The 23,387-nt window shown below is 42.8% G+C and overlaps 1 protein-coding gene across 1 annotated transcript in view; it reads right to left on the bottom strand.

Moving 5' to 3' along the window:
• LOC147659191 (guanine nucleotide-binding protein G(q) subunit alpha-like) overlaps nucleotides 1-20,778 on the bottom strand; it is a gene marked incomplete at its 5' end in the record, with an annotated part of 73,316 nt that extends 52,538 nt beyond the window's left edge. Inside the window, 2 exons of the mRNA XM_086951912.1 lie at nucleotides 15,427-15,556; nucleotides 20,650-20,778. Of these exons, the coding sequence (XP_086808038.1) occupies nucleotides 15,427-15,556; nucleotides 20,650-20,778 (259 nt within the window). The remainder of the gene's footprint in view (nucleotides 1-15,426; nucleotides 15,557-20,649) is intronic.
• Between the last annotated feature and the right edge of the window lie 2,609 nt (nucleotides 20,779-23,387).

The raw sequence follows: 23,387 nt of genomic DNA on the forward strand, positions 1-23,387 counted from the left end.
ATATCAGTGCATGACTATTCTAATGTTTTTGTAATAGTGGCCTATCAAAGTGAGGCAAACTTCCCTTTTTAGGTCAGGCTTCAATGTGCAGCTATTTGGGTGATATATTTAGTGCGCTTTGGCTTGGCTCCACCCAGAGGAGTATTACTCTCTCAGCTCATGCTAATGGCTGGCAATGTATTCCACCTTCCAGTAAGCAATTCTAGTAGAAGGGAACATTCTAAATCCGAAAATAAACTCAGCTATGTTGTTTGTCAAAGTAAGTTATTTTTACAAGTATAAGCATGGTACACAGATAGCATAATTGTTTGCTACTTTTCCAAGTATTGAAAAAAGCCAGTAACGTAGGCTTTAAGGTGATAAACAAGATTTGTGAATAAAATGTATACAAACAGCATTTGTGAATGTCTGTTTCCATTTGTTGGTACACTAATGTCAGAGCCATTGGCTTTGTAAATGCTTATTGTTGAATTTACCATTTCTTGCAGATGCTGCCTGTCTTCCACATTTCCACGGATGCAGAAAAGTATCATGGCATTTTCTGCATTCCACTTAAAATGTCGGAATTGAAGTAATCTTTTGTACTTTATTTAGGGACCAGTTATGATCAATAGGAAAGCCCTCCTTACGACTTAGATCTGGAGGGCTTTCCTAGTGAATTGCGCTCTGCGAGTCCGAGCGACCAATTCCAATGCACCCGTATGTTGACTGCCTATGCTCACTCGGACTCCCATTTAACTCTATGGGAGCCTGTATACCGAACGCGTACACAGACTCCCATAGCATAAAGGGGTAGGTGGGGAAAAGCGTAAACCCTGTGGCGGGCACCCCTTGGTGCCCGCCACACTGTGAACGCATGGAAAGGGGGGACTCATGGGTCTCCCCACTCGACCGATTCAGATGGCCCCGGGTGAAGGGGGGCCCTCCCCGAAGCTCGATTCCCACAGCCATTTCGTCTCTTGAGACGGATTCGCAACGGCTGTCCGAATCGTGCATCGTACTCACTCGTTCGGAAGCCGGATCCATTGGGTGTCACGATTGGGCTGCGAACGAGTCAGACTGACATGATCGGGTTCGGAAACGATTCGGTTGATGTGGACGAGATCTTCGCATCGTACTTGGTCGTTCGGAACGGGGAAAGATTCGGTCAGAAGCATAGGCTCCGAATCGGATTAGCTTGTTCCGGAACCCTCTGGAGAGAGATCGTAATCAAACCCTTAGTGTTAAGATACACATTCCATTGAACTGAAGTGTTTCAGTGTATGAGATACAGCCTTCAATGCACCAGTACCAGAGTATACTGTTTCTCTCATTATGCCATAAGCCCCCATTGTCATGGGTTGCTTATTTCTGTAGCAGCTCAGGGTCCTTTTTAGAGATGTATTTATTTCATGCAGCCAGTAAGTGCATCAAATTTTTACCGTTCAAGAGTTATGTTCCTCTGCTAAGGGATCCCAAATATCAATGGTAGATCTGATCTTTCCCTCCTGACAGCAGGTGGGTTTAAGGGCCTGATTACCAGTTTGGTGATGGGGGAGCGGGGCGGTATGCCACCGTCTCACACTACTGAATTCGACCACCGGCCACCCGCCAGATTACGAGTTTCCTCGTTGTCTGGTGGGCGGTCCTTTGACGTTCTCATGTGAACGCCAAAGCAAGTTCCTGCACGGCATAGACTGTTAGGTCCATGCTGTGCATGAACTGGGCTTGCATGCATCCAAATGGCCTGAGGTACCATGGTGCCTTTTTGGGCTCCCTTAGATTCCTCACCGCCAGCAGTTTCATGGCGTGAACACCACCATCAGACCGCTGGCAGTGAGGAAACCTGTATTATGCTTGGCGAGGGTCCCGCGGCCCTGCCATGCATATTGTGGCCTCACATCACCGCGGATCCCTGGTGCTTGCAGCAGTGCCATGGAGGTCCACCCACCCTAGTCGTAATATAGCGGTCTCCGACTGCCACCTCACCTCCATCATGGGTTTGGCAGTTCGATGGACAGCCGGATTCATAGTAAGGCCCTAAGTCTTCAGATTAAAGAGAGGCTATGCTGACTTCTGGATGAGGCCTATCAGACCAGCAAAGGAGAGATAAGTACCATTTATTAATCACAGCACTATGCATGCATGTCACTCAAAAGATTAGGGGAATCACTCCCTTTTTGATGAGAACTAGCTCTTGCTTCTGCAATTATGGCCCTGTTTCCCCATTTAATTTCCACCAAAAGGACAGTTTTAGCAGCTTTGCAAGTTGGTGTGAACCATTTTTTTTGAAGTTTGGGAGCTCTGGATGTAGGTTTATATTCTTTCTGAAAAAAATATTTTAGCATTTCGAAATTGAGCTACCTACAGTATCATAAATCTATGAAATAACATCAATGGAGTTAGGAATAGTATTCTATCTGACGGTGCTGCAGTTATTACTAACTGTGAATAAATTAAAATTATTACAGTAGATCGATTCTTGGTCATAAAACAGTATGCCCTGCATTTGAAGAGATAGTAGATAATGTTCGCTCTCTTGTCTTTGTACAACCATCATATTAATCATGCACTCCAGATCCTCACAACAATATTGCTATTGTAAGTCCCCTGTGAAACAGGACGGACAGGCATTGATATCGGACAAAGAGTGGCCATTACACAAGCATAGGCCGCAAGTACGCTTTATGTCAACCATTAGGAGAACTTGTCTACACAAGTGCATTCTAAGTGTGACTGATAAGAGGTATATCCCATAATGCATCTTCAACTTTGGTCAGGTCCTGTGTCAATGATGATGGTTCATATGTTAAATTAAAATCACCTGAGACTATAAAAGGACTGGTGCTAGTATGAGTGATCAAAAGGGTATTGAGAAGTTGGCGTGGGGCTGATTGAGCTTGAGCATTTGTGCCTCTAGTAAAGATATTAATTATTAGAAGGGGCATATTTTGATCAGGTGTAATTCTCAGACCCTGGATATCTAGTTAACCTTGTTTTCTCTTTTTCAGAACTTTTATCAGGTCACAACACTTTCTTTGGGTCTTTCGTTCGTTCATTGGTCCTTTCCCAAGCTTCTAAAGTTAGTTGTTGCACATTTTAGATCTCAAGACATTTGTATGTTAATTTACCTGGATGCCATTCTTATGATGTCTGAGGACAAAAGGTCTCATTTCTCCATTATACATTACTAGTCTTCTTTTGGAGAGTTTGGGTTTTACTATAAATCAACCAATTTCGCTTCTCTCACCAGTCCAGTCTTTGCGGTTTATGGGATTCTGGTGAATTCAACATCCTGTGATCTCCAGAATAGAAGTGTAACACATATCCCTTCTCCACTTTCCTCAAATTTGTGATGTTGTGGCTTCATCAGTCCAAGCAGTGTTTCCAGGCCCATTATAATATCTAGCTCTTCAAAGATTGGAAATTTGGCATCTACCACTAGGATCAAGTTAATCTGATTTGATTCCTTTAGATCTAGAAACAAAAGAGGAGGCAAGCTGGTGCATAAAACATCTCATGCCTGGAACTTTAAGCCTCAATTTTCAGAACTTCAATACCCTCAAATTCTTATGGTGGTGTGTTTGATGTACCAACATTCAATTGGCGATTCATATCCTCAAGAACGAGTTGCTACACACAAATTATTTAGAGCTTCTTGCAAGTTCCTTGGTGGTCCAGTCATTCACGAAAGAAACATGCTGGTTGCTTGGTCCTTCTCAGAATGGAAAACCTCACAGCAGTGAACTACATCAATGACTGGGGGATTCGGAGGGGTAGAGGGGTTATGGGGTGGAAAGGTACTTGTTTAAAGATCATAGTCAATCTGGGTGAAACAATTTTTGGAATAGAGTCATTTCAGTAACGGTTTAACGGCTGAATATCTTATATGGCATCTGAATTCAAGAGCAGATGGGTATTGGCACCATCTCAGAGATTTTAACAATTGACAACTTCATATTCCGATGCTTCAATGCCTTCAGAATGATGGGTTCTCTTCTAGGTACCTTTTTTGCCTCTAGATTTAGTAAGTAACTTCCCCTGTTCTACAGCTGGAAACCAGACTCACTAGCAATAGCGATACAAAAGGGGATGATGGACGGAGCGTTTGAGCAAATCAAACACTCACCCGCAGTCAACTGATCTGGGTTTAATCCATCATCATTCTGTAGCTCGCTCAGCCACCCCAGTTCAGACATGGCCATATGCAAATCAGTCTGACCCTGTGCCTCATGGGAACAGTCCAGCCCGAACTGCCAGCCTGAACTGCCAAGCCATGTATAATTCTCGTAACTCTAGCTTTTTTAATCGATTTTGTCTAAAAACAAAACTTGAGATTTTACCCCTCAAACACGCCTTAAATGAATCCCAGACACTGGCACAATGAGTTGAATTCCTATTGAATTGAAAAAATGTGCCTACCCATTGGGTCAACTGTTCTTTGAATCTCTTGTTTGCACCAAGTTTCCGATCAAACGAAAACATCCTTAACAATGGAATTTGACTTTGAACTTTAAGTGTCATTAAAATCGGTGAGTGGTCGATGGTTAGATACTGACCCCCCGGCTTTCCAGCACTGGCAATCGAAATTATTAAGTATTTATCAGCTCGAAAAAGCGGTGTATAAGCTGAAGGCGCGAAATAAGAGGATCTTTGGCCAAAAAATATGGTCTCCGATTAGTAACTGGATCTAATATGTTTCTTTTTCTTTCTTTATGTAATAACTCTCTTTGCCAGTTGAATCAACCGTAACCTTGTGAAATATTTTTGTTTATTTTGTTCGATGAATTACCTATGTGATTGATCTGTATATTTTGCATTCTGTATTTTGTTTCTATTTTTGTGTTCAACTTTCCACTGCCATAAAATCAATAAAAAAAATGTTTTTAAAATCAAAAAAATCGGTGAGTGGTCGGACGTTATCCTTGGATACACTTGAATTAAAGCCTGATCTTTCCAAGATGACGAAATAAAAAAATAATCTAAACACGCAAATTTCTTATGGGGATATGAGTAGTAAGTGAACCCCGGATTTGCTGGATTCAGATAGCTCCATAAATCTATTAGCGCATGGTCATTAGTGAAATTATACATAGCTTTAAATACACTGAGTTTCCGTCCTTTATACTTTCGAGGACCATCACACAATTCAATATTAGTTAGGTTAATATTCATATCGCCACAAAGTACAAGTGGTAAATCCCATGATACTAATTCCACATTTAGCTCTTCTAAGACAGAGGATTCGTCCAAATTGGACCCATATACTGCACAGACAGTGAACTTAACCTGCCCAGAAAGGCAATGTGCAATAGCCCACCTCCCACATATCTGCTAAACATCGTGTCGTCATAACCCTATTCTCTTTCACTAAAATTGCCACGCCTCTGATCATTGAAGATTGATGAGAAGCCACTGTTAAGGAATAACCAAAATTCTCTAACAGAGCCCTTTGTGACCACGGTACATGTGTCTCCTGAAGGCAGACTACATTAGGCTGGATATTACGGAGCTCAACATTCCAAGTACAAATTTTAAGCCTGGTTGCTGCCATATTAAATACCAGGAAAATGCAATTTCTGAAGCCATCTCATAATACTGAATGTGTCAAAAAAGTGAACAAAACATTACATTATGCCATGAATTTATTTCAATCAATCTACACAATTTTTGAAGAGCTGTGGTTCTTTTTCCCCCTTTTTTCCCCACCCTAGTGAACCCTGAACAGCCCCCACCCAAACTACCACCCCCTCCTACCACACTGCAGCCACCCCTCCCCCCCTCAAACGAGAATCCTTAATGTCAGCCAATTTGCGTGTACATGTTATAAAACTATTTTTAATTTATATTATACTCCCGCTTTTATGGCTAAGTGGAAAACTGGACATGATGGAAAATGCTTCCGTTGTAATGATAATAATGCGGATTTGCTACATATTTTTTTCAAATGTGGGAAGCTGAAGCATTTTTGTGCCGATATTGAAAATTTTGTAAGTGATTTAATTGGCAAAACAATTATTATAACTCCTGTTATTATGATATTGGGGACTGATATTCAATTCAGAAGGGGTGGGGAATTCTATAAACATCGTCATTTTTTGTTTTTCGCAATGACTAGCAAGATTGTGTATTGCTGCCGCTTGGCTTCAAGTGGATCCTCCTTTTTTTTCAATGGAAAAGTAGAATGCGTAATCTTTTCAATTTGGAATTTAGCTTGTATGCTGTTAAAGGGGTGAACAAACGGAAAATTGGTAGTGACTTGTGGGGGCCTTTTTCGGATTACATGAATGTACCGATATGAAGAACTTATATAATTGATTTATATACTGCAATTGCTTCTTCTCCTGTTTGTTGTTTCTTTGAATTGCTGTGGTAACAAATAAAAAAAAAAGGAATATACTGCTTTTTGGGTTATCAAAATCTTTACATTGTAAGATGTTTAAAAGAATAATAGACAAACCTTTCCTTTCTCACTATCAGCTTCCCATTTTTGTCATAAAACTCCTCTGTTACCTGGCAAACTATCCAGATGGATTTAATGACTGTCACAAGCCGGCAATGACATTCGTTCTTTTAAAGCCAATTTGTGCAGAGGGGCTATGGCTCCAAAGTCCAATTGGCCCACCGAAAGGCTTGAAGATAATCTGATCGTGTTCGACTGGTATTTAACATCAACTTTTAAAGATTTCTTCTGCAAACCAATTTTCCATGTCTCAATGTATGTTATTAGTTTGGATTACAAAAACATAATATGAGCCTCCAGTCTGGACATAAAATGCAGATTTTCTAAGTGTTAATGTAGGAAAGGCCTAATTTTATTAAAAAAATAGAGGAGAGTATTATCTGACAACTGGAAAAACGTGTGATGAAGTATACTTCTCATCAATGTTTTTCACTCCTATTGCTCTTGGACATGTGCTTGCATGCTTTCTAGAGTGCCACGATCAACAGATCCCCAACTGACCTTATCTTAGGGAGGTTAGAGAATAGACAGTGGTTATTCTTCTTTTATCACCTGATATTTTCCTCATCGTGTTTCGGTCTTTATACAAGTTGAACTATCTTCTGCATGAGATATAGCTAGACTATTGGGTGGGGGGTGGGGGGGTCTATAATGTACAGATGGTGCACCTGTGTTGCCTACAACGGGAGTTCAGCAACAGGGTTTTCTGTGATATAGTTTTGTCATTGGTATTGCAGTATTTTTAGGTCTCCACTCGACAGCACATGCATGGTCTCTATGAGACAGTTTATGAACACAGAGTGGGTTTACAGCATGCCCACGGCCTTGTTGTTGGTTTGCTGCAGCATCACTCATTTCGTTCCTGGTTTGTGAAGGCATGCCCATGTCATGTCCTCTGCTTGTGGTTAGCTCTTCCCTGGAGTATGGGCGAAGTGCTTGTATCCATCCGCTGCTCCCGTTTTTGGATCTACTTTAATTGTGTTCCAGCACTCCATATGAGTGTTTGTGTTTTCCTTTCTGCCGCAGTCCATTTCTTTTCCAACCCAAGCCACCGACTCCCTGTTTCATAAACTCCCCCATCATCCCTCTCTCAAGCCCCCATATCCCCCCACCCCTGTCGTTCATGTTGTACCTGTGAAACTAGAAGCAGTTTCTAGTGGAATATATATTCTATATACATGTATATAGAATATAGGTCACTGCATCTTTGGTGTGCTTTGCACGCATCCCCTCTCAGGCACAGAGAAGATTGGGGAGGGGTGCTGGTCGCGTGGTGGCTCCTTTGTGTACAGCAGTGAGGAGAGACTCCAGAATTGCTTTTGTTTTTGTGTGTGTTGATTTGCTCCATTACTGCTGGGATGCCACCCTGCAGCTGGCCTCTACAACTTCAACTGTGAATGAAAACAGATGTTCCCAGAGGTCTCTCGAGGGCACTTTAAATGTATTGTCTCCCCGTGGAATGTCTTCTTTTATGGAAATATGAACTGCTTTGTGCCCATGTCTGCCACCCCTCCCCTCCCACCCACCACCAATCCTCTCAGCGTTGGCTCAACATCCTGTGATTCTGGCACATCACGTAATCTCTCTATGCCTATAAACAATGCTTACAAGCTTGTGTAACATAACTAGCATTCATGTAAAGTGCTCAGCATTCGGTCGAGTTTGCGCTGTATTTAAAAACTACCGAAAAATTAACTAACGGGTAAAAACAAGCGCTTAACATAAGGCTAGACAAATAGATACCGATTTTCTGGCTGATTTGTTCAAAGTGAAACCGGAAAACTCAGATAAATAGCAGCTTTCCCACTTAAACCTCTGTGTTCTTGAGCAAATATTTTATTTTACAAAAAAATAGTTTCTTCATTATTGCACATAAAAGCGCTTTCAAATATGTGAGTTCGGAATGAGTGAGTTGAGGGCAGGGCCGAATAGGCCTTAGCGGGCCCCGAGCATTTCCCAGGTGGGCCGCCAGGGTGGAGGCCGGTTTTGGAACCCTGGGAGACTGTTTTTGTTACCGCGCCGGTTTTGCAGCAAAGTTGCAATATTGCCCCGCTTTAACAAAAGCTGCAGCAGTGAGAAAGGAGTGGTGCTTCAAACGAGCCCCCCCCCCCTCTCACCCCCACAGGACTGCCCAAGCTGTTTGCCTGGGCCAGTTTCAGTTCCCAGTCCAGCCGTGGGTGAGGGTACAGAGGAGTGGATGTCATTACAGGTTGCAACACATGCCCTGTGGAAGGATGGGAAACTTTGCAACTGCTGGTGTCCTTCCTGTGTGCTTGTGAGCTGTTTGCCCCCTTAGTGATTATAGTAATTCAGTGGCACGCTTAAAAAAAAATTACAGCCTGGTAGTATTAATTTGCACATCATAGGAACTTCCTGCTACCCTATTTTATCAGAGCATCTAGATTAAGTCACTGCATTGTTTCATGCCTGCTACATTTTTAGGTCTCGTGGCGCTATCTCGCCAGAGACCTTTTGTCAGCGACTCAGCTTTCCAGGAGACAGGACCTGGCCACGCGCATCTCCTCTCCAAGAAAGCGATTTGAACGGGCCACGCGCTTTAGTGTCTGAGCTGCCGATGTGCACTTTCACGGCGACTGTGTCTCCGCCGCGCACCACGACCTAGAAAGAAACTGAAACTTAGAGAAACTAGAGATCGAAAACCGGGCAAAATGCTTTAAAAGTTAATTTGACCATGTGTAATCATGTAACTTGTGCTCATATCTGCTGGATTCAGCGTGTTGGTTCAAGCACACTGTGCTCGCTAGCCGAGGCGCCCGGGGCAGCGGGCGCAAAATCTCTCACTGTATCAGATGTCGAATCTAAGACCATCGCACTAACCTCTCCCTGAAAGATGCTAGAAATGAGGTGCAGACTGCAGCGTGTTACAATCAGCCCCGACACAAGATGGTGCAGTCTCCGCATGTACCCCTGGAGGCCACTTTCAGCCCCTGCACCTCCATTCCAGATGAGGGCGTCTGCACTCAGAGGACCCTTTGCCCTAAACTCTTCCCTCATTGGTCTGCTCCCAGTCCGAGACAGTTCAACTGAGCGTGGAACGTGGACGGGTTGAGCATCACGGGGAGTGACAGGGTGGTGGGGGCGGCAAAGAGTGACAGGGGGGCCGCCCGGTGTGCACCACGTGACGCACGATGCTGACCGAGACTGCCAGGCTAGTGCCTCATCTGATCCAAAGGGAGCATTATCGCTACGTAAAAGGCACAAACACACAAATAAACAATCAATGAGTTGGTTACATTTCAAGATGCTCCGGAAATACGGATGCATGGTATTGCCTGCAACCGTATATTAACAAGATAGGTCAATGATTTATGGCTTGAATTTTTTAATTTTCTGGCACAGCCGACTAATCAGTGTCTGTGCCACAGGAAAGCTGGCCGCAAGCCCTTTGATAGTACTTAACACACCTCCGTCATGCAGCGTAAGCACACGCTTTATGAGAAAGGTATTAAAGAAGATTGTAGTCCTACAAATACAAACACACAGTTATGCTTCGAATATGGAGCAGCCTTGAAGCAACGCTTAGACTAAAGACTAAAAAACTGATCATGCCGTCGGAAGTATGACTCAGACCGTTAAAGTTAGCTTGTGATTCAAGGGTAAAAAAGTATGAATTCTACTGAGGCCAAGCCAAACAATCTATCCTTAAGAGGCTGGTATACTAAGTATGTTATGCTCGCAGTTTTGCAATTCACGTCTTTGGTTTTTTAGGTCTCGGCTAGAAGATCTTGAAACACGCCTGTCGCGGCAAAGCAGAACTTGGTGTGCATTTTTTTCTGAATTCAGCGGTGGTCATTATCTTTTGCCCACGTTTAATAATTATTTCAATGACCTCTGAATTTCCGTGCAATCTGCCAGTGTGTGTTGTCTGAAGTGAAGTCTGTGTGTGGCTGGGAGGTAGTACGGGTGACGAGGTGATGTGTGCGTGGAATTTGAAGGAAGCCAGGCGAGGCAATCCAAAGCACATTTTGAACTTTTTTGCGCTTTTAATTTATGCCCGTGACTTCAGGGCACTTACTTGCTTGAATTTAGTTGCAGTGATGGCCCGCCTGCGTCCAGCAAGGGCAGCTCCATTTCCTCACGTGGCAGAAGCCTGGTTTGCTTCTCTCTGTGACGTCCGCCCACATCATGCTCGCTCGGGGGAAAAAGGGAAATGTGTGAATCTTCTCGGCTTGTTCTGTTCTTCCTCTGCCCTCATGCTTACTGAGCCGGCCCTGCCCGGCCCGGCGTGAGACTGTATACCGGGGAGGACAGGCTCTCTCGCCGGACAGCGGTCTCCCGTCTGCATGATGCAGCAGGACCCTCCCCCCTCACCCAGGGACCCAGTGCCCTCGAGTTCGCCGGCCCGCTCTGAAATAAAATTGCCGGCAGGCGGCATTGGCATATTAGTTCCTAGGCCGGTCCTGTCCCAGGGTGGGGGCCTGACTACTGGACAGGTCTGAGGTGCGAACAGCAGTGTGGTGTGAGCGAGCGCGGCCAGGCCCTGCAAAACAGTCAGGCTGTGCAAAATGGCGACATCGATCCAGTTAGCAGCAGAGGCCTCATCAACCATAACTGAATCGCGCGATGTTAGTAGGACGTGTGACATTGTATCCTCGCGGCGACGGCGAGTCTCTCAGCCCCGCGGCGCTGCGGAAATCAGATACATTGTAGCCAATTGCTTGGACCATGGGCACTGACATATGTTTTCACGCCCTCCACCAAAGCAGAACCCTCTCACCCTCACACACCCTCACACCCTCACTCACCCTCACCCACCCACCCTCACTCTCACCCCCTCACCCTCACACACCCTCACACACGCTCACTCACCATTACACACCCTCACTCGCCCTTACAGCCTCACACCCCTCACCCTCACAACCCTCTCACCCTCACCCTCACACATCACATCACTCAGGAACACCATCAAATCACTCAGGAACACCACCACATCACTCGGACACCACCACATCACTCAGGGACACCACCACATCACTCAGGGACACCACCACATCAGCTAACCATTCACAAACAATGTTTATATACCAATTGCAAATTAAAAAAAAAAAAATCATGCAAAGCGTTGTCATTTACAATGCCAGTAACTCAAACTTTAATGCTGCGAGACCTATTGCATTGTAAATGCTTGTTACATCCTGTAAGTGCTGCAGATACCTAGGCATGTAAATCATGTGTTCCACATGGTAAACAGACACTTTTTTATTTTTAAGAAACTTTTCATATTTTATGTGATGTGTGTTGTATGATTTCAATAGCAAATATTTTCAGGACTCGGCTGGTGCACAACTGTCTTCCACTCCCTCCCATGTAGTGTTGCTTGACTCAGCCCCCCCCCTCCGTTGTGTTGCTTGACTCGCCAGACCTCCCCCCTGCCCCACCCACTATTGTGTTGCTTGACTCGCCCCTTTGTTGTGTTGCTTGACCCACCCCTCCAGCCAGTCAAAAAAGCACAATGACGCGGCCATCACTGGCTGAGTGATAGTGCTTTTTTACTATGACTTTCTGCCATGCTGAACAACAGCTGTGATGCTATTTAAAATGGCTAAAATATATTGACAACGCCAATAGCTCTCGGACTGCAGAGGCCTATTTGCTGATGCTCGTTTCTATTTCCATGATCTAGCTGCTGTACGAATAAAAAAAAAAAAGGAAAGCTAACATAATAGTTGCCTCTGTGTTTTTAATAAAATTAGGACATTCCAACATCAACCCATGGAAAATTTGCATTTCTGTACATGCTCCTGAGGTGCCTGTTGGCCTGGCAGTGGAGAGCAATGGATGAATAGTTGGTTAGTCGGAACATAATTGCCTATTATGAAGCCTGCGTACGAGGTGCCATTTGCCTCGTCATCTGAGTCAGACACATGCATACAAAATGAGCATCAAAGACAGGAATGTTCCATGTTAACTTAAACTGCTCAAAAACATATTTGCACAGTTATTTTTTTTTTGACAAATAAAACCATCATAAAATGTTGTCAGAGAATGAAGTTTTGACATTTTAGTGAATGAGCATGTTGTCGTATCGGAAATTACACGAGTCCAATGCAATTTCGAAGAGTCGTGCAAGGCACAAACAAATCCAACGAGACATTCATCTTGTTTTAAATCAAAGAACATGCAATGGAGACAGTGCATTTTTATGGTGTATCACTGCCAGGAGCCTGGTTGCGAATTACATTTGTAATCTAGGGGCCATATGTATCAAGCTAATTAGCATTCGCAAAGGCCGAAATTCGCACTTACCTAAAATGGTATGTATCAAACATTTTTGCATCAAAATAAGGAATCGCAAAATTTGCTATTCCTTATTTTGCGATTGCACTTAAGGAATCGCACATTTTGCGATTCCTTAAATGCAATGAATCAAAGAAAAATATGCAAAAAATGCCATTAAGGAATCGCAAATTACCACCAACTTCTAGTTGGTGGTAAGTTGCGATTTCTGTTAATAAAGCTTTTTTCCAAAAAACCAAAGGTGCCATATGACGCCCATACATGCCCTTAGGGCATGTATGTGCGCCATATGCCCCCAAATGTCTTTTTCAGGGGTGCAGCAGGGTGTTCTTGAGACACCCCTGCACCCTTGAAAAAATTCCTAATTTGCGATTAGCAAATTGCTAATCGCAAATTGCCCCTTCATTCCTATGGGCCTCCTGGCCCATAGAAATGAATGGGTAATTTGCGATTAGCAATTTGCTAATCGCAAATTAGGAATGGTAAGGAATCGCTATAAAAAAGCGATTTTGTACATACATACCGTTTTTCGAATTCCAAATAGCGATTCCTTAAAATTCACTATTTGGAATTCGCAAAACGGAACTATGATACATATGGCCCTAGATGTCTTTGTCCATTCTCAGAATTTTACAGACTGGAGTCAAAGTTGCCTCTTGATTGGTTTTGTTTTATTCCCGATTTTCCCCAAAATGGGCAAATCAGGACTTTTACTTGCCCTAACCTAACTCTGAAGTCCAAGTGACACAGTGACAAAGTCGAGCCATGGTAAAGACCACAATAGTCATTTTGTTTCCTAGGCCTTATTAACACACTAACGGGAAGGCTTTACCCTGCAGTGTGATGGGGTTGTACATGGCATCCGATACATGACTGCACTGCATGCTCTACAGTAATCACTGCGGAGTGTCCGGGGTGCCAGGGTGTGTGCACCCCATTGTAGGGGTTTCTGGGCAGTGACAGATGAGAAAGCTGTACCTCTGTGTTTGGAGACCACTGCAGATTACATTTTGATATGAAATCGTTTTTGGACGCGGCGGGCCGCTCTCTTTTCCGGCCCCGTTTGGAAACCATCTACTGCAGATTAATTCTGCCGGTGGAGTGGTGGAATTTATCAGTAATTCCGGATTACAAGAGTACAGAGGTTGCCAGGTTCCCCCCCCTGATTCCGCCTCATTATTTTATGCTTACATGTATATATGTCACTGCATAGTTTACTTAAAAGTTATTTGAATATATGCTTATGGGTCTTAATTTTATTTTATCTATCACTCACAATGTTTAAATATGATAATACCAATTGTATGTATAAGTACTTCTCGATTGAAATATTGGGGGAAAACATATTTTAAAAAAATTTAAATAAATAAAAAATCCTGAAAACAAATTACAAAAATATATAAATAAATTCGCTTTATGTACAGCAACCCATTGAAATTAGGAGTTTCTAAACATTTATCCACACATGTACATATGGAAATTTATATAATACAACTTTATATCTCTTTATTATTTTCCATGTACATGTATACCTTTTTATGTATCTATATATTTCTTACTTTACAACTACTGTAGAAAACAAAAGCATCAACTCTCGCCAATTCATTACTCTAGGTCTCATCCTATACCACTTTCAATATACCCTCTACTTACACTTTCAGACTCATGCCAAACCTCATTGTCCTACTATGATCTTCCCAAATAACCTTTTCTAGACTCTTTCAACCTCTATTCCTCCTTTATCCTATTCAATCCAACTAACAGACTCACATGTCCACAAATCCAATGAACAACTTATATTGCCCTGTACTAATCCACTATGGGTTTCAGATTAGCGTGCTACTCACTGAAAAGAGCTACTACTTTCTGATTGTTGGTTAAGCACTCCATGAGAGTGCTTTTTTCCCAGCTTGTTCCCTCTTGTGCTTAACTCTCTCTTCACTTCGTGCTGCTTTCTGTTGTACGTGTTGTCCGCGTGCTTCTCTCCATCTCTCACTATGTTGCGCTCAACCTCCGGTTCTTCCCCCATTGCTTTCTCACTCGTGTGCTTCTTGCCCGCTCACCTTGCTTTTCCTGCCCAACCTCACCCTCTGTGCTGCTTCACCCCCACGGTCCCCTTCCCTCTTGCCAGTTGCTTCTCATCCTTGCCCCTGTCCTGTACGGTACTGCCATATTGTCTGCGAACCCATGTGCTTTTGTCCCACCACTACACGTTACTCTCGCCCGCTGCTACTCCTCCTACGCCCTCTGTTTTACTTCATTCCCCCACCTCCGGGTTGCCTCTGCACTCCCCCATGCTACTTCCATGCCCACCTTCCTGTTATTTCTTCCCACCCTTTAAAAAAAAACGCTCTCCGACGTCCAATTTTGATTGGTAACTAAACAGAAAACAAGCAACCACATCATTTTGTAGGTACACGCAGACAAAATGACCCGGGCAGCCATGTGAAAAGCCTTTTTATCCTTTAGCCATGCTGCACAGCATCGAGGATGCTATTTGGCATATGCTATGCTCATAGACAAGCCTTACATGTACAGATAGTTCTGGTGGCAGTAAACTATCACATCACAGTATATATTTTGACAGACTTTTTAAGATCAACTGACATATGTCGGATATTTTATGCTACGAACCAGTTCCTTCACTCCTTGTAGTAGTAAAGATACTCTCTTGTATGAAATCCTGCTACCACAGGTTCAGGAGGATGCAATCAGCAGCTTCTTACCTCATTGTCTGACTCCACAAGCACTTGATCGTATTCACTAAGTGCAACTAGAAACATGATGGACGTGACGTTTTCAAAGCAGTGTATCCATTTTCTTCTTTCGGATCGCTGGCCCCCCACATCCACCATTCTGCAAAGTAATAAGAACCACATCAAAAACAGTCGAAAAGCTCTACATACCTCCTCAATTTTGTAAGGACAAGTCACCCCAAACATGTTAAACTAATGATTATGAATTGCTATTAAAAACATCACTCATCGCTTCCCTACAACTCTTCAAAGTACTGTTTTTTCTCGTCCCCTCTGTCCTAAAAGCTCTTTGTTATAAACAGAAGTCCAGAATTTACCCAGGGACGGTATTAAAGACTTGGCGCAGCGTCCAGTTGTCAACTGCAAAGTACTGTCAATCCTGGGTGCCCAGTAGAAAGAGACAGTGTGTGTAATTATCAAAGACAATGCACTCTCCTGAACACGGGCTGGAACTAGGACAGTTTGTGCAGTTACCCTTGGAAGGCACATCGACTTGTTTCCCAGCCCATATGTGACACACAATACCCATGTCCCACCCTGAGAGCTTCTTTGCGCATGTCTCAGTTCCATAATACTAGCCCTCCAAGTACAAGGACTACATCCAGTCTTCTGGGTCCACAGCAGACAGAACCTGAGCCACAAGTGAATATTTTGAATGTGTGTTTCCAGCCGCGGAGTACCTTCTTTCGGAGGTCCAATATGGGTCTGTGCCGTTCATTCTCGTTGGGTAAAAGAAAGTACAGTAGCAGGAGTAACTCCCCTCACCTTTTTCCTAGTCCAGAACTCTCTTGATAGCTCCCTTGGCCAGAATTAAATTTACCTCCTGCTTAAAGAGGATAGCTTGGTCTGCAAAATTTGAGCGGAGTCAGGGAGAATGAGAGCAGGGGATGAAATGAAAGGTAGGGCTAGTACCTTTAAATGATCTGATGGTCCTCAACCCAGGGAGACGCAATTGAATTCTGCAGTCTGAGCGCTACACTGGTGAATGGTGCAACCTACACAGTCTGTGGTGTAAATGGCCACATGTAAAACATACTTCTTTGAATCCTACTCATCAAGGCTTGTCTGGGCAGATGTAGGTCAAAGATTTCTGCTGCCCTGTGAAGTGCTTTTCCCAGTTGGTGGGCCTGGTGAGGACTCAACTTCTTAATTCAATATGCAGTGTAATGAGAAGGGAGGAAATTGTCCGCTGCCTCATTATGAGAAATTTTTGGTGCCCCAGGACTGAACCTGAATTGGAGTCTCTTATGTTACTGGCATCATGCAAGAGGGTGGAGATCGAGGTCCAGTCTGTTTTATTGTGCCATAGTGATCTTATAGCATGGCCTAGGCCTGTCATGTGCCAATGGCAGCTCCAGGCATGAGACCAATGTTTGGATCAGATCCAGCAGAGATGTCCTCAGAATCTGTATTGGCCCTGGCACAGATGGGCTCAAGGTGAAACCTTGAGCTGAGGTAGAAGTCTGGACAAGCACTGGCAGGGGTTCAAAATGGCCATAGGTTAGGTATTTGGTTCCAGGAACTACCCACTGGCAGAAGTGCAGCTGGTGGCCCATGTGGCTTCATGCGGTCTGAAGCCCCAGAGGGAGCCAGGTACAGCATTAAGATTTACAGCACGGCCACTTTGAAAGAATTTACATGCTGCAGAGCACACAAAGGATTGAGAAATTCCGGGCACAACAGGATCCGCCTTGGCTGTGGCTCAAAGTCAAAGGACCTTAGGGGAGACTGCTGTCTGCACAGCTGCTTGCTGGTTTTGAGTGGTGAGAAAGGGATGAATCCTGGCTGGCCTTCTTGTGCGTGCAACACATTTGCACTTACCTGATGACTCTGAGCAGGACCAGGATTTGGGGCAAGTGCCTCGAATTAGATCTTTTTGTGCTCTATGTATCATTTTGCTTCCCCCTCTCGGATTGCCTTCAGGTGAGTAAGGGAACACTTATCACATGACTAAGTCAATTTCCGAAGTGAAGGCACCAGAGAAGCAGATCATGAGGGTCCGTGACCAAAATATGCTTCCTGCAGTTACGACAGCTTTAATCCTGCTTTTTTGGAAGCCAGAGTCCTACTTTTTCCCTGGCACACCGTTTTGAAATTTGGAATTTTCAGAAAACCAGTGAGTTGAGTCTACAGCTCTGGATCCATGTTGAAGGGTACGGAAAGGAAGGAACTGACATCATGTCATGGGGGTGTGGGCTTATATGACACTTCTGTGGTACCGTGAGACCATAGGTGAATTTGACAGTACGACCCGTCAGCACGCAACTGCATTTGCTACTGACAATCCTGATCCAGACCGTTGCCTGTGACTATTCCAAAGGTGCAGAATTACCAATTGAAGCCGCTATCAGAAAGGCTGCATGAAAATGCGCAGCCAGCTGCAGGCGTCGATTCAGAGGTAAAGTACTTGACATGGGGATTAAATACAGATTAGGAGCAATTTTTGGGAGGTCACGATTTTTTAAGCCAATTTTTTATTTTTATTATTGCCAAATAGGTTTTTGCAGTTATGCCGTCAGATGCTGACCTACAATTAAACTCTAGATGAAGAAAAATATGCTAAGGAACAAAGGCACGCAGGGACAAGGGAACAAGTGTTTTGACGTTTGCTGGTTTCCGTAAGAAAACGCTGACTGCAATAACATCTTCAAAACGTTCTTACAGCAGTAGGAGAGATCTTTAAATTATCAGCACGTGACACAGCATGCCTAAAAAATGCACTGATCAGCAAAAAACAGACTCAAAAGAAGGAATCTGGAAAAGCACATATCAGGCGCTCATTGTGCCATATTTCCTCAACCAGGTTTTAAAACCATGATTCAAAGTTTTTTGAGTGCCATTGCTGATCACATAACAAAAACAAACTTTGGTCACTTTCCCCATAGCATCTGTCATGCCCACGGGTCCTATCAAAGGGAAGGCACTTTAGGAACACTTCCATCCTCTGGCAACGCATCAGAATCCATTAAAATGCATACCAGCCTTGCTAGCACCATCTTAAGTGCCCATTTCTTGCAACAGGCTACATTCAGTTTTAGTTTCCAGAAGAACGAAGCACTAAAGGCCAAAGGTAATTGTTGTAATCTACAAGTATAATCTATCAGAATTATATCTTGTAATCACCCCTGCTTCCTACGGTTCCCCTCCTTTTTACCCTGACCGTTCCACCCCTCTTTTCTTCCCTGGTTGGTACACCCCAGCCATAGATGGTTAGAGTGAAGCTCACCTTAGAATGTTGAAGTGCCTCAGTTGCCAATCAATGGACGCACATGACAGAACTATATCGAAGATGTACTATTAATCGCAACGTATTGCAATCTTTGCTCATCTGAGGTGCTCGCAAGGAACCACAAAAGTAACCAGCAGAATCCAGAACCAGAGGCTCATGCTGAGAGTTTCTAGCAAAATCTAACAAAATATGCTTCACAGCCCTTGGACGAGTATTGATTAAAGAAAGGCTCCAGGCCGTCGTCTACATAAATATCTATAATCCATCTATAACTTATGGCTATATGTATAAAAAGGAAATGTCTCAAAAATGAAAAATCCGAGCAATTAAACTTTCAAATTTTAAAATCTTAAAGAATTGCAAACCCCTACCACAAAAAAGAGTTTTAATGTGGCATAAGAGTAAAACATTAAAGGCATCTTTCTTAAATTCTCATTCATGTAAAATTCAACAAAAAGACTCTTCCCACATTGAATTAGAAGTTCTCTCTGATTCGAGTTTTATTTAAGCAAAGGACAAATTCAGTTTGGTGAAAAAGCGTATGTTTGGAGTGAGTGGATTTTTTTTTTACAATGAATTATTCTACACCCAGTAAAATATCTGTACATTATCAACATCTACAAGCACAAAGCCAGGTAGTGCTACCTCTTAGTTTGCCCATGAATTTGGCTCCCGGGTCGTTGTCTATCAGGCACACTTCAATGGACACGGAGCTAAAAGGACTAGCAGTAAATGATTAAAAGGACTAGCACGAAAGGTCTACAATGCCAGAGTGTAGACACTGTAGATAAACCTTGAACACTGAAAGCTAAGACAGTTATGTTCTGATGATGAGGTCTGACGGATGGGTTGACACTATGATGCTTGAAACCTCCATCGGCTGTGGACAGAAAGGAGTGTAATTTTAAGAGTTTTAGAAGCCCAGGGCAAGATCATTTTCAGGCCCCCTGTATGGAATACATTTAAATGCTATCACCCATTTCCAGCTAATTCTAGCCTGCATGATGACAAACAATACTCGTTTATATGTTAAACTTTAACAGGGTCACAAAAACAGTAGAAATAGGTCCTGCCGAGGAAATGGGTTAGAGAGGCAGAGTCCTAAACAGAGCTAGTGAGGGAGAGCGGGTTAGAAAGAAAAATGGAATAGAAAGAGGTCAAATAGAAAAAAAGTTCACTTTAGTGAGGGGACCCTTTGAAGGTGGAGGCCCTCGACAAATGTCCAGTATGCTCATGCCTTGGAACGTCAAAATGTTGAACAACAAAATATATCAAGGCAACAAGTCAGGAGTGTAAGATTCTGATCTTCCAGGGTAAAGGAGCATGTTGCATGTGGGATGCAACAGAGCCCTTCAGCATGGTATTGATACTTGCTGGAAATGCTGAGGCCATGTGTAGGATCACACTTTGACACCACAATGAAGAAAACAGTCCACCTCCAATCACGCATTTAATGTATTTGTGCCATTAACCCTATAAAATGCTCCGCTGCCATTTAGCTAGGTTCCACTATAAACATACTAAATACAAATATACATACATACATTCACGTTCGTAAAAATGTTGTGCGAAATGCCACTGGATGGGTGACAGCCTTAAAGAAAGTTGGCCCACATAAATAGAAATGCAGTAGAAAAGATGACTTTCCAAAAACCACACTCACCATCTTCCAAAATCAAACTTACCACACTAGTAAAAGCAAACTACAACTTCATTGTTATTCTATTGACTGGTGTATAAGATTACAAAGGCAAAAACGGAAAAACTGTTGACGATTTTAAAAACGAAGATTTGAATCATTTAAATATACCCTGGTTAATAATGTATATTTATTTGTCAATGAATTCTCCAACCTGATTAGGGTTTTCGTGGACAGTAAACACTATGCATAACATAGCATGCAGCACACAATAAGCAAGCAATAAGATCACAGTTCAAATGAATGTTGTGGTCACGTTTTGTACCTGAAAATGACGCTTTGTAAGTCGAAGGGATACTCAATGATGCCGGTTGTAGGGACTCGAACTCGAAGTACATCTTGCTGGGAAGGCAGATAGGAAGGAGATGCTATACGGTCCAGGTCGTTAAGGTAGCTAGAGGGAGAAAGAAGAATGAAAAGAGGGCCACATCATCAACACACTGATGCATGGGTTATATACATACTTAGACCAAGAAAGCACAATGGGGGTGGTGAACACCACTGTGATCTCGTCTGCAGGCACACTGACCAGGAGCCTTCTGGAAACTTCATCCACAACCACACACGCCCTCAGACGCAGACATTTGTATCATTGTTACAAAAAACAAGCTTCTTCATGGAAGCCCAAACTACACTGAGCCACCTGTGAATACCCTCCCACTTGCCTTGAGGAGAGATCATGACCTACTCTCCTTCCGAAAACAATTAAAAACTTGGCTCTTCCCCTAAATCTCCCTGTTTCTGGCCTCCACTTGGAAAAAACTAGGTCCTCTCAGCGCTGGGATGCCTAAGGGTAGCTATGCGCTCTACAAATCCACTTCCAAATATGTAATATCAGTTGTAGGGTAGAAAAGGACCCGGCGCCCTCTTTCCTCTTGTACCCAATACCCATAAAATGGCCTTTGTGAAGTTTATAGTATCCTCAAAGAGGTTAGTAACAATAGTCCCACATTCATGTTCCAGTTAAAATGGTTTCCTTAGTTGATGAAGTTATGTTCTTTCAATTAAATCATATTCTTCCCATTAATTGTTTTTTTACATCTCTCAAGAAATCAGAACATACATAGCCAACATGTGTTTAAAGGAATCTCCCATTTCTCCAGGCTGCAAATTAAACAAACATCCAGATTTCTTAAACTCCAAACGCAACCTATAATATACACAAAGTTAAACCCATCTGAAGAACAAGCATTTGCAATGCATAAGGTCTCGCATTAGGAAAGTTTGAGCTATTGGTATTGTAAATGACACATTTTTTATTTATGTGTTGGTTTTGAAAATAGAAAAAATTATAGCTTTGTCATTTACAATGCCAATAGTTATAACTTGTGACACCTATAGCATTTGTAATGCAATATTTGTTGTATTCATATACATTGTATTGATATTACAAATAACAATGGCTTTTAATTTTTTTAATAATTAATACTTAAATAAAAGTTATTGTAATTTAAAATGGCAATAGCTTAAACTTTTGTAAATAACTTTTGTGAAGAATATGTTCAGTGTATTTTATTGTGACGAAAATCCAAGAACAGAAGTGAAATACTAACCTCTTTTTGTGACATTTGTAATAAAGCTTGAAACATTGAGAGAACATATTTGACCCAGTTGTTGTTGAATGGTTGCACAGATTGATGCTGTGGTGGCGCTGAGTGATGTTGTGGTGGCGACTAGTGATGCTGTGGCATTCAATGATCCTGTGGTAGCGCATAGTGATGTTGTTGTGCCCCTTAGTGATGCTGTGGTGATGCGATAGATAGAGTGAGGGCGATAGATAGATAGAGTGAGGGCGATAGATAGATAGAGTGAGGGCGATAGATAGATAGAGTGAGGGCGATAGATAGATAGAGTGAGGGCGATCAGTATCTAGATAAATAGGTTGAGTGAGGGCGATCGGTATCTAGATAAATAGGTTGAGTGAGGGCGATAGGTTGAGTGAGGGCGATAGATAGATTGATACATAGAGTGAGGGCGATAGGTTGAGTGAGGGCGATAGATAGATTGATAGATAGAGTGAGGGCGATAGATAGATAGAGTGAGGCCGATAGATAGATAGATACATTGATAGAGTGAGGCCGATAGATAGATAGATACATTGATAGATAGAGTGAGGCCGATAGATAGATAGATACATTGATAGATAGAGTGAGGCCGATAGATAGATAGATACATTGATAGATAGAGTGAGGGCGATAGATAGAGTGAGGGCGTTAGATAGATAGATAGATAGATAGATAGATAGATAGATAGATAGATAGATAGATAGATAGATAGATAGAGGGCGATAGATAGAGTGAAGGCGATAGATAGATAGATAGATAGATAGATAGATAGGATAGATAGATAGATAGATAGATAGATAGATAGATAGATAGATAGATAGAGTGAGGGCGATAGAGTGAAGGTGATAGATAGAGTGAAGGTGATAGATAGATAGATAGATAGATAGATAGATAGATAAAGTGAAGGCGATAGATAGATAGATAGATAGAGTGAAGGCGATAGATAGATAGAGTGAAGGCGATAGATAGATAGATAGAGTGAGGCCAATAGGTAGATAGAGTGAGGGCGATAGATAGCGTGAGGGCAATAGATAGAGTGAGGGCGATAGAGTGAGGGCGATAGATAGATAGAGTGAGGGTAATAGACAGATAGTGAGGGCAATAGATAGATAGTGAGGGCGATAGCAAGATAGAGTGAGGGCGATAGATAGAGTGAGGGCGATAGATAGATAGAGTGAGGGCAATAGATAGATAGAGTGAGGGCGATAGATAGATAGAGTGAGGGCGATAGATAGATAGAGTGAGGGCGATAGATAGATAGATAGAGTGAGGGCGATGGATAGAGTGAAGGTGTTAGATAGATAGATAGATAGATAGATAGATAGATAGATAGACCGAGGGAGCTAGATAGAGTGAGGGCGATAGATAGATAGTGAGGGCAATAGATAGATAGATAGCTGTGTGTGTAGTTGTGTGTGGTTGTGGTTGTGTGTGCGTG

Source organism: Lissotriton vulgaris, unplaced genomic scaffold (assembly GCF_964263255.1).
Source record: "Lissotriton vulgaris unplaced genomic scaffold, aLisVul1.2 SCAFFOLD_2826, whole genome shotgun sequence".
Lineage (NCBI taxonomy): Eukaryota > Metazoa > Chordata > Amphibia > Caudata > Salamandridae > Lissotriton > Lissotriton vulgaris.